At 45.4% G+C, this 12,609-nt stretch overlaps 1 protein-coding gene across 2 annotated transcripts in view; it reads right to left on the minus strand.

Annotated features, from left to right (window-relative positions):
- LOC144101179 (uncharacterized) overlaps positions 1–9,859 on the minus strand; it is a 31,231-nt gene extending 21,372 nt beyond the window's left edge. Inside the window, exons 1-3 of one of the 2 annotated variants that reach the window (XR_013307948.1) lie at positions 9,742–9,840; positions 8,199–8,268; positions 2,097–2,197 (exon numbers count right to left, since the gene is read on the minus strand). Coding sequence is in view for 1 of the 2 variants with exons in the window: in XM_077634230.1 (XP_077490356.1) it covers positions 2,097–2,197; positions 8,199–8,224 (127 nt within the window). In the remaining variant the exon portion in view is untranslated. Of the gene's footprint in view, positions 1–2,096; positions 2,198–8,198; positions 8,269–9,741 lie in introns of both variants that reach the window. The other variant, XM_077634230.1, reaches the window with a different exon arrangement.
- Positions 9,860–12,609: the final 2,750 nt, after the last annotated feature.

Raw genomic sequence — 12,609 nt, forward strand, 5'->3', positions numbered from 1 at the left:
ATTATTATTATTATTATTATTATTATTATTATTATTATTATTATTATTATTATTATTATTATTATTATTATTATTATTATTATTATTATTATTATTATTAAGTGACAGTGGTGTACTTGCCTCCAGACCCTGGGAAACATTCCGTCACGAAGCTTTTATGGATTACCCTTGCGCATAGATTGACCAAAGGCGGTGCACTTTTCGAACGACTCTTATCAGACGATTTTATACAAATATAGTTATCGTCCGCTACGCCAACTCGCAGATCCTGGCAATAAGGAGGGCATGAAACCACTTCAGCCAATGATCGTCCGACGGGGGTTAGAATTTCCATAGGGTTGTCTTAAAATCCCAACCAAAGCGATAAGCGATAAGCGGCTATCATTTATCATGGATAAGTGATAGCCGCTTATAAAGTCTACTGTGGTTAGTTTATCCAACGGTGACGTTATTTTATAGTAATGGCAGGAAATAAGAAGCATACCAGGTTATGTTTCACAAAGATGAACCCGGGCTCTTAATAATAACGGCATAATCACAATCAAGAGCAGCAGCAACCGCAGGAAAACGTCCGCTGCAAGGCACAGGCTGGTGCTAGTGCTTTCCTATTACCCACAGCAGCCTGTCCCTATAGAAACTTCGTAATCTCGCATAACATACCGATTTTCTACAACCCCCAAAACCAAAATCAATGGTTGCATGATCTGCACTATAAACACGAATAAGCCTACATCGGAGTACTGTGATGAATGTGTGCGTAGATGGTGTCTTCCGGAGTGGAGTACGTTATACTGTGAGTGAATGTGTGTACGGATTGTGCCACTACAGTGGCCTATGTTCTACTGTGACTGAATATGTGCATAGATGGTGAGTTCTGGAGTGGACTGTGATGTGGACTGTGTGGATTGATTGTGTGCATATATGGTGACGGCGGGATAGAATGTGTGCTATTATAAGAGACTGTGCGCATAGCGGGGTAGATGCGACAGGCTTTAGGACATTGTTAATATAGAAGGGACGCTACGGTTGCGCAATTGCCGGCAGATAAAGCAAGGCTAACCCCACCTGTAGCATTCAACACCTCAACTCAAGAGGGAGTGAGAGCAGTCTCTTTTAGAGGCAAGGTACGCAGCCCAAGTTCCGGGGTACATTTCGATCAATAATATACGGAATGCTAACTCCTGGAAACGGAGGTATGTTCCCATTGCAAAGCATCGTAACTTGATGCAGTTTACGATGGGTGAAGTATTTTAAACGTGGCGCCGGATGTCTAGAGTTAGCGATAGAGGAGATTGAAGCCTGTTTTAAAATCTTCGTAACTGCTACAACTTCGCATGTTTTGTAGAGGGAAATTTGTTTCCGCTGATACCCTAAATATTCCGTATTTTTAGTGATTGAATTTTACAGCAGGGATTGGGCATCATACCCAGCGTTTGTCGTCCTTATAGTGTGTCTTGTTTGTTTAAGCACAGCGCGGTTTCTACACGATGAACCACCATATAGCACCTGTAATTGCTCTCTTATCGATTTCCCTTATGTTTAGAGTGTAAGCACATGCTAAGACGCTCTCGTATCGACACGACACGACACGACAGATTACGTCAGCCTGTTCGAGAATTTCTTAAAAAGGCACTGAGCAGAAACTGAAACCCGCCTGTATAGATTTATGTTACAGCGTTGTAACGGTAAAGATACTTCTTCCAGTGAAAACGGATGTTTTCAAAACAGCAAAAGGTCAGTAAATGAACACATGAAATAAAGTTGTCGCTGTCATCGGCCGATATCACGTGTAAACTACGGAGCGTCGACGTGTTCTTTAAGGGCGGATCCCAGAGGCTAGCCTAAACCATCATTCACTTCATCAGCGATTACGGAGTCCTTTTCGTTGTAGACGTCACGAGTTAGAGTTGAATGGCAGGAAAATTTTCGATGTAATTTTCTTTTGAACAAATGTGTCTTTGGCTAGCATATAAATGTGAACGTACTCAGAAATGGCTATAAAATATATATTTTTTACGGTGAATAAAAGTTTATTGAAGTGGCCCACAGTGTTCCTTTAATAAACGTGAAGATAAAGTGAAAATAAAGACACTCACCAACGGCAGCCGAAATGTCGCGGAGCGGGAAAGGCAGGGTGCGCTTTGACTTCTGCGGAGACGCCAAGCCGGCGGCCATTATGCAGAGAAGCAGCGCGTATCTGTAAGATAGAGAGAGAGATCAGGTGGTCGATGCAAGGCATGTCTACGCAAAGCAGTGTCAGTGTACGTATCGTTGCTAGAAGAAAGAAGAAGAAGCAGTCGTGGTGGCGATTCTCATTTGAGGAAGCGTCTTCTGCAAATTTCGTTTCATCAACTGGGCTTACCTGTGTCTTCAGCGGTTGTTCTTTCCATTGGCGCTTCTTTGATTGGACGAAGCGACAGGAGTGTGCGCTCTGCTGTGCAAAATTTTCTTCAAGAAGCGCAGCGCCTCCCATTCTAATTTCTTCTTCCCGCTCTCAGTCAGTACGACATTGAAACATTACAGACATTGTGTACTATTATGCACATTAAGCCATTGTCCCGTCTTCGATCTCCAAGTTAACAGGACACCTGTCCTTCCGTCTCCCATTCTATCAGACTACATCCTATTACCACTCCTTTTCCCGTCGAAACTTTCCTGTATCCAGCAATTAACCGTTTGTGTCTTGGCCACTCCCCCGTAGTGGGTATGTCCCAGCAACGTCTGAGGCCTTCCTTCCTTCCTTCATTTCCCGGCCGCACAAGACAGATTCCTCAGCAAAACCAATATCAGAAAGGAACTTCGCTGCTACCATTGAAATGAACGCCCGAAAAATGGTAAGGCCTGAATTGTTCTTAAGCGTCTTTCCGATCCAAACAGGAAATAGTGACTCAGATTACTTACAGCAACCGCGTTACGTCTCTTGTCGAAATGGTCACAAACTGAAGACACTACGATACACCAGCCGCATATATTTGTTTAGCATTATTTTTTCCGCGTACCATTACACCATAAAATGTGGGTTCCCGCAACGCTGTGGAGTTGCTTTATGATATTCTGTGCACCCCGCTGTAATGTCCTATAAGAATTCGGTTATTATAAGAATTACAATTACGGCCCTGTGGAAGTAATACAGAATAGACGTATTCATTGTACCTGTCGCGGCATGCTATTGCGTCGCGACTTATGGCGCATTCACACCTGCGCGTAGCGTACGTCCCGCGTCTGGGTTTAATAATAATAATAATAATTGGTTTTGGGGGAAAGGAAATGGCGCAGTATCTGTCTCATATATCGTTGGACACCTGAACCGCGCCGTAAGGGAAGGGATAAAGGAGGGAGTGAAAGAAGAAAGGAAGAGAGAGGTGCCGTAGTGGAGGGCTCCGGAATAATTTCGACCACCTGGGGATCTTTAACGTGCACTGACATCGCATAGCACACGGGCGCCTTAGCGCTTTGCCTCCATAAAGACGCAGTCGCCGCGGTCGGGTTCGAACCCGGGAACTCCGGATCAGTAGCCGAGCGCCCTAACCACTGAGCCACAATGGCGGGTCGCGTCTGGGTTTGCCCGATCCGTTATCGTCCACTCCAGATGTCCTACTGTTCCGGAACCGCTATGGATTGACCGAAACTGGTCGCGGAACATCTGCGAATCGCAGATGTGAATGTCTCCTTAATAGTGACACGAAGGATTTTGTACTCATTCATGATCGCTCCCTGTGTTTTTCTCTAAATTGCGGATGGGAATCAGCAAGCTACCCCACGCATCTTGTAGTGCTGTAGCAAAGTGTACTCTTGTGATAAAAACATAACAATCCCCGCACCCAGCACAGTGCTGCGCATAGCAACCTTTGATTTTTTGCCTCGCTATCCACACCCGGGTTTGTGTAGAGTCCTTTCGAGCGCATGGGTCAAAGTGGACTCGATGCCAGATATATCGAGCACGAAGGAGAACGCGTAATGTGTAGATATATTGATAATTAGAGATAAAGAAGAGGCCAATAAATGAGCTCATCCGTAACCTACCTATCAGTAACGGTGGCTTACATTTGCATCCAAGCCGCAGTGAAAGCTGCTTTCTAGTGGTCACCTATCATTAAAGGTATAATGCTTCTGCCGAAATATTAACAGAATAATATCGCGCTGAAATTCAGTGCGGTTGGTTTGCACAAAGCCTTCGGTAGCGAAGCAGGTAAAGCGAGAGCCACCAGTAGCCTCCGGTCTGCAAGGCTGACTTCACCGCATAACAGAAAATGTACTGAATGCAGGCTTTTTTGCATGACAGCAGTGTGTCGCGGGAGAAAGTGGTACGCCAGATAGAAAACTACCAGCAACATCACCCTATGTTCCCCAGTTGCGTAGTTTAGCAGCTTGTTCGCATGGCTAGCGCGGCTAGAAGGCGTCAGAGGCCTCGCAGCCGTCCAGGTTCCGCTAGCTAAAGGTGATAGCGGGTGATCGCACGCCGTACGATGTTTAATAATAATAATAATAATAATAATAATAATAATAATAATAATAATAATAATAATAATAATAATAATAATAATAATAATAATAATAATAATAATAATAATAATAATTGGTTTTGGGGGGAAAGGAAATGGCGCAGTATCTGTCTCATATATCGTTGGACACCTGAACCGCGCCGTCAAGGAAGGGATAAAGGAGGGAGTGAAAGAAGAAAGGAAGAAGAGGTGCCGTAGTGGAGGGCTCCGGAATAATTTCGACCACCTGGGGATCTTTAACGTGCACTGACATCGCACAGCACACGGGCGCCTTAGCGTTTTTCCTCCATAAAAACGCAGCCGCCGCGGTCGGGTTTCGAGCTCGGGAACTCCGGATCAGTAGTCGAGCGCCCTAACCACTCAGCCACCGCGGCGGGTCTTAATAATAATAATAATAATTGGTTTTTGGGGTAAGGAAATGGCGCAGTATCTGTCTCATATATCGTTGGACACCTGAACCGCGCCGTAAGGAAAGGGATAAAGGAGGGAGTGAAAGAAAAGAGGAAGAAAGAGGTGCCGTAGTGGAGGGCTCCGGAATAATTTCGACCACCTGGGGATCTTTACCGTGCACTGACATCGCACAGCACACGGGCGCCTTAGCGTTTTTCCTCCACAAAAACGCTGGCGCCGCGGTCGGGTACGAACCCGGGATGTTTCCCTGGACAGGAATTCGATACACGCCGAGAATAGTCCTATAATTTTGAGTGGAATTTTTGAGACCACGTTTGGACTGTTGGATGTAAGATACAATTCTCTATTTCCCTGATCGTCTGTTTCTCCATGTCATCACAGGCGGCAGAGGTCGTGTGCGCATTCACTTCGAAGAGCGCTTTCGCTTCGACAGTTGATCAAGGAAATATTGGAAATGTTTACTGCATTGGAAACTGAAAGGGCATATCGCATGGACTTTGAAACTGCAGAGTAATGAGGCTAACGCTATCGGGTGGCACGCTATCCTGCAGTAGAAATGCGCCCTCGCATGCTCGCGCCTCCCATCACCTTATAAGCCGATATAAAGTCAGTATATTGAGTTATTATAGACTCGATTGCCTTTTTATAGATATTTCTTTTCGTCAATTCATAGTCTATAGACTGTCCATATACGAAAGTATATTAAAACTGTATGGCAATAAATCTAAAGATTGTCTACAAATTATCCATAGGATTCGTATTCGTATTATCTATAGAGTAGTCTATAAAATTTCTCTACAGAAAGTCAATAACATACTGACAAAAATCTTTGGGCAGTCTGCAGGTTTTCCAGAGAAATTTTTGTAAGTGCTGCCGTAGTTTTTGAACAGCACGCCTGTTAAACCTCTGCCTGACCTTTTTCATTTATCAGAAAAGCACTCGGGGAGTGCTCATTGAAATGCTTTAAAAGGACGCTGCAGACGACTTAAGCCATTTTTTGCCAGTACAAATAATTTGTGTGGCTTTTTCTGCTATGACAATGTTTGTTCAGCAATAGCAAACAGATTTCCTGCGAACAAAATCAAATTTAAAAAGTTTCCCGATACTCGATTAAAGCTCATGACGCCCTCACTGAAAAGGACTCCTGATCACCGTTGTGAAGGTAATGACGATGTTACCTAGCCTCAGAAATCCGAGTAAAAATATGTGTGAATGCTCCGCAGGTCGTTCGTGAAGACGGCCTAGAGTGGAAACATTTTCATTTCATTTTTTGAACGTTTCTATGCGTTAAAGTACCGTGGCGAAATGAGCCTCTTTGTCATTAAAATGTTGTGATCTATTTGCCCACGGTGGTGTTAAAAGCTATAAAAAGACCATAAAACAAAATACATGTGTCGCCGCCACCGGCCAATTACGCAAGTAAAATGCATGCGTTGATACCTATTTTCTGTCGCGGATCCCAGAGGCCACGTTACATCAACATTAACTACAAAACCGCGGCAATCCCGTTCTTTTCGGTAAAGAATCAAGAGTTTGAATCGAGTAACCGAAATCTATTACAATTCCATTTTCTCGCAGATAAATGCCTCTTTGGTGCCGGATAAACGTCATCATAGCCAGAAAGAGCCTCGGAATCAATTTTTGTCAAGAACAATAATTAGATGGAGTGATCCCAGGACCTTATTAACTCACACGGAGGGAACACCGACTGCGATCAACAGATTTGCTTCGCCGCCAGTTCAAGCGTTTAAACATTGGCATTGAAGCCTACTTGGCTTGGGTGCGTGCTGAACTCTTCGCGACTCAAGACGTGACGGCACAGATGAATCTCTGTTTGAGCAAGTTGATTCATAGCGCAAAGATAGCAACAGCCAACAAGAGACGGCGCACGCAGACGACTCTCAACCCGAGGCTGACTAACAACTGACCCTTCATTTGATCTTACAGCGCATTGGCTCTTTTCGGCGGTTGCTATCTTTCCAGATGGTGGTAATTGTGGGAGATTGTCTCGATAACAGTTTTAGGACATTCGGTAAAGCTATTCAGTGCATGTAACCTATTCATTTTTTTCCCTCACCGTATGCCGAGGTGTTGTGTGCATTGAGGGACTGACACTCGTCAGGCATCCGTGCCTTTTTCTCAGTCTCTTAGACAGACATGTACTTTTGTGCCTTGTCTTTCTCAAGTAAGCATTCAACTCAATTCGATTGCTACGTGACACGTGCAAATGGTCGAAACACGGTAATTGTCGATCGACAACGACTGTCGTCACCATCGGAATTATTCCGATCTGGCCTAAGTGAGCGACTTTCCTATGCAGAGCTTGTTTCATGTTTCATGAGGGCAAAACATCCCGTGTAATGATCTGCAGGACGTAAAATGCACGACCGAACGATGGCGTATAGCTGTCGTTGGCGCAAACGAATAACCTACCTCGATGTGACTTTGTAGTGAGACCTATTTAGGGGACATCTTCCATCCACGACCACGCGTAGCTTTTCCCCAGACCTATGTACGCAGTCCTACTTGTTTCGCGCCTCTTGCAGACGAGCCCAAGAAATCTGGACAAACGCACCTAGTTCGCACGGCTGTCACCACTCCTGGCGTGGCGCTGAAATCACTAGAGTTACTGTATAAGTACGGAGAGTTGCGCGTAGGTCAGCCGAGTTGGAACAGAAGGCATCCAAGTTATGCGGCAAAGCCGCGGAGTGAGAGAAGATTTCTAGCCTTTTACTCGCTCGGTATAATTACATAAGTCAGGAGCGTCCACAGTAAATTATGGGGAATGGTTTTGACGAAGCTAATCGCTCGATGTTTTCCCCGTCCGAGTTGCGCCGTGTAGCCCCTCCTGCAGACGCGAAGTGCGGCTTTGCCGCACAACTTTTATGCTTTCTGCTGCAACTCGGCAGACCTAAGAGCAACTCAGGGTACTTAAACAGTAACTCGAATGTACAAGAAAGCTGGGAACGCTTTCTTGTCTACCGGATAGAATGCGCGGTCGTTAGACGGGCGCTAAAATCTTCGAAACGCTTCTCGGGTGGTCTGTGCGCGTCTGCGCATAGGGGTTATTAGCAGTCATAAGGAAAGACGGGGGAGCAGTTTTACTCTGGTTGGACATCTGGACCATACCGCGAAGAAAGGGATTAAAGAAGGAGTGAAGCGGGCAGAAGGCTTGAAAAAAAAGAAGCAGACAAAATTTACGCCCTCTTTCGCCGAGCTTCAAGATTAATGCAGCGTAGTCGATTTTCAGAGTGTGCTTAATAGCGGACACAGCTTGAAGCTTACCTGAAAAAATGGGATGGGCTCCACATAATTGGCCTGAAATGCTGGCAGTCAGGCAGCCTTGATTTAAGATCTGGGCAGTGAAAAGGGAAGTGAAACAGGAAAAAAGAAATAAAGGTGACAGAACTCTCACACTTTTCGTAATATTCGGTGCGAAGAAATTAGAAAGACGCAGCTGCACTGGCTGACGATGCGGTGTTCACGCTTACATTTCATTCTTTCCAGAAGCTCGAGATCTTATCATATCTTTAAAAGAGCCGAGTGCTACTTTTCTTCTTTTTGTTGTACTTGCATTTTGACGAAACACGCCCCTTTCAACACAGATATACGGTTGGTAAAATGGCTTGTGCGCACGTCTGCGTCTACTGCCGTGGCGCTCGCAATTCTGAACCACACGCACAACTGTTTCATGGGGATTGCATTAGAAATGTTTAGAGTGCAGGTTAACATATTTCTAGTCGTGCGACGGCTGTGAGACATGCGCCACAGCGCATGCGTGGAGGACTACTTTGCGCACATCTGCACGCGTTCGCAAAGATGTCTCCTACTCCGACCAGCGATCTTATGTTCGGAAAAAGGCGTTCTCACAGACCACGCACCGAACCAGTTCAGAGCGCTTAACTTCGCGACTAAAACAATCCGTTCTGAAAACATATTGAACCTTGGAAAATGCATCTGTACGAATTAGGTTACTTCAAGCAATGAGCTGCGTTTAGCTGGTTTCTGAATGCACTGTGATTTTGGCTCAGGCTGCCTTTCAAGTCAACCCATGGTCGAACTGTTCGGTTCATGGCAACGCCAAGCGTACTTATGCGAAATCAGCGTGAGGTAGGCAAGAACTTTGAGCACGCGATTTCACTTCCTGCGGGATTTTTTCTTTCTGCAGGAATAGCCGCACATCGGCCACAGAGATAACAGTGTATGATTACGTACGCTTTCCTATTTCGCTTGTGCCAATATAAGCATGGTGTCTATCCCTTCGTCTCCTAGTAGCATCATTTGTAATGGCAAGAAATTGAGATCTTCTTAGTCTGGAGCATATTTCAGACGTATAGTCCAAATGAGAACTATTTCATAAGCATAACTGTAAAGAAAAAAGCGAACTGTGTCGCTGTCAGACTGCAAAGTGATGCAAATAGCACGGACAGCGATGTCCGGAAGCCGAGTATTAGCAGCGCACAGCAAGTGCACGGGGGATGGCATCATCGCTTCGTACCTTTCAAGAATTCCTCAAGCAACATAAAGTGCAAGTGAGGGAAGAGTCATTACGGTTATAAATCTGGCTAGTTGTTACATCATGCTTATTTTCATAGGATGCACTTTAAGTTACTGTAAATGGATGGCACACAGGACAAGAAATGCACACAACACATGCGCGCTATCAGGTAACTTCGTGACGAGTCGCGTCCGCTGTTATTAGTGACTAGAAAATGCAGTCGAAATAAACGAGGGAATAATCGCCGGTGCACAGTCTTTAGCGCGAACAGTTAGAAAACAGTCGCCTAGGATATCCGAGCGACAAGACACACAACGCGCCCCAACTCGCCTTTTCCAAGCGGCGTTTAAACGCTGTGGAGCTCCCTCGAAGTGCGGGCGACCGGCACAGCGGCTGGTACAGAGGCGCACGCAGAAGCCTCCCCCAAACAGCGCCGGTGTCCGGCGGCAGACACGACCGGCGCCTCCCAGACGCGACTGCCCGTCGGCGCATGCGCAGAAGAGGAGACGATCCGCTCCCGCTCCTCCTCTCCCTTCCCGCGGCCCCAGAAACCGTCCCGCGCCGGGAAGGAGAAACGTCCCGATGCGAGGTCGCCCGGTGCTCCCCCGTCGGCCCCTCCATCATACACCAGTTCCCAGACTCCGCATCGTCATCGGACCGTCTATGTCGCGTTTTTTTTTTCTTTAATGTACAGACGTTCGCGCTACCTATTATGAAAAATCTGACAAACACGAGCGCCAATTTTCAGCCATTTTTATTAATATGCAGCGCTTTGGAATTTTTTCGAGCGCCCAGAGCTACAAGACGACACAATCAGAAAACAGGGAAATTTAGTCGGTAATTGCCGTACTACTTAAAAATAACTAACTCGGTCGATCAGTTTTGTAACCGGCCCGTTTTAGCTCACAGCTGCTTCTCACCACCAAAGTAGACGCCGCTTCCCACACATCAAAACTGCTGGTTCGATTGGGCCGCCTTGATCCCCCGCTAGCCTGGGCCGCACCCGTCATTTCATACCCTGTGGAGAGGACGCCCGAAGATCTTTATTTTTTTTTGCAAGTGGGAGTGGTATGATGATTGCAGTGCGCAGGAAGTGTGGCGGGCTCTGCTTAATCGCCAAAGCGCTGCACAATGACTTGCTTGTAGGATAAGCGTGTTTCATTTTTTTTTCCTGCGATAGGTCGAGGAAACAATATTTTTCTTGTTACTTGAGTGCACCAAACTCGGTTTTATGCCAATCCAGACGGATTTCTTCAAACTATCTAATATAAGGCTTTTAGCGTCTCAGTCGCTAAACACCTAGAAAAAGAGTGTCGCGGAGCATTGTTCTACTGGCATTCGGTAAGCTTCAGCTTAGCGAAATCCGGCTAGCTATTAACGTCGGTTAACGTCGGAATTTGCTCCAGGTCACATTGTTTGAAAGACAAACATTACCACATCCCAAGACTGCCAGCGTCATATAAAATCTACAAAGGTATTTTGCCTTTGGGCCTGTTCCCTGAAAAGACACTCCCGCGTTCATTAGTCTTACGAAACAGTCTGAGCAAGAAAGGCCACCCAGCGCACTGACGTGGCGAGGAGTTCGAATTTGGAAATGAGAGGCACTAATCAAAGTGAAATGTGATAGTCAGAAAACTGCGAGCGCTCTGTAGCTAACTAGCCACTTGGCCGACTACGATTTCAACTTCCAAGCAAAATGGATTCTGAATTATGGCGTGCTCTCTAGATCTTAGCCCCAGATATTTGAGTATAATTCCTTCAAACCTGTTCAATTCTACCGCCTTTCTCTTTCATAATTCAGTTCGATCAGTGACTCTCATGCTTCTTGTTAGGCACCTTCTCATTCCAAGGAGATCACCATTCCTTGAACTACACTCCTTCACTTCCGCAAGGATCTGAAACAAATCACAGCGGGTAATTCTTTTCATTGTCGTAAACCTCAACTAGAATGTCCACGAAGTGGGTACATTTTCTAAGGTATATTTAATTCTTATAACTTTTTTCATATGCAATGATGTCAAAGAAGCGTTCTTTTTGTTGACGAATGATTCAAATTCAAAAAACCAATTTAATGAAATTGAACTTCGGGTACTATCTTTATAGTCACTACGATTATAAACATCGACATGAATTGGAAAGGGTAGCAAATAAACGCAAATGGGCAAAAGGCACTCTTGAGCGCAAAAAAGCTTAATAATGAAGCTCAGTTTTTTGTTCGTGGTGTTAGCGCAGCACATCGCACACGGAAACTGCACGCCGCCACACTGGCGCGCGGGCTCTGACCGGAAGTGCCCTGGCACTCAACCATTTGTCATCCACTTTCTGTACGAGCATTGGCCAGACAGCTCGCACAAACAAGTTTGAACGTTTCATGTTTTATACATTTCAAAACATTCTCCTGCATTCAATGAGCAAGCACTGGAGATTTAGGAGTGCTCTGAAAACATGCCATTCGGAAGGGCATTCAATACGAAAAAAAGGGTGGAAAAGGAAGCCATAAAGTGCCAGGCGTTTTTATTTGTTTTTTTCTTTTATTTTCTTTCTCCGAAAGACTCCATCTAATGGTTAAGTCGATAACTTATTCCTGACATCCATCTCGAAGATTTGTCTCAAGAACGCGTAGTGCTATTGGATGCAAGTTGGTGGTTATTGCCTAGATGTCTGTGCCGGTCGACTTCTGATTATCATGGACCCACAGAAAATGGCCCTGCTACAAGACGAAGCGGAAATACGTGGGGCACCCTATTTGCCTTGTCGGCCCCAAGTGAAACATTTCACAGAAAATAAACCGCACGCACAAAAAAAAAACTAGAACCTGGAGAGAAGCTGGCGAAAAATTCCAGTTAAGTAACAGGGCTAAGTTCGCTTCTGTATCAAGGAGAATAATTCCGTGAAGAGTTGTTATATTTGCTATGTCTGGTACTTTTCAAATATTCTCGGTCTATCGCTGATGGCGCGCTGCCTTATCAGTGTGCATTGCCGCGGGAGGCTAGTGGTTGGCAGTATTTCCAAAGCACTTAATTCGGCTAGTTGGTTGCTATAGAATCTAACGTGTGTCTTGTCTACCCTCTGTGTGCTTATTTTTTGTGCGCTAGCCACTATGTCCAATTGTTGGCAGTACTGTCGCTATGCACAGGATTATACCATTGTGCAAATTTCGCACTCTGGCACTCCTCGTTCCGTGTTTGAAGCATTCGC

This window comes from Amblyomma americanum, chromosome 8 (genome assembly GCF_052857255.1).
Source record: "Amblyomma americanum isolate KBUSLIRL-KWMA chromosome 8, ASM5285725v1, whole genome shotgun sequence".
NCBI lineage: Eukaryota > Metazoa > Arthropoda > Arachnida > Ixodida > Ixodidae > Amblyomma > Amblyomma americanum.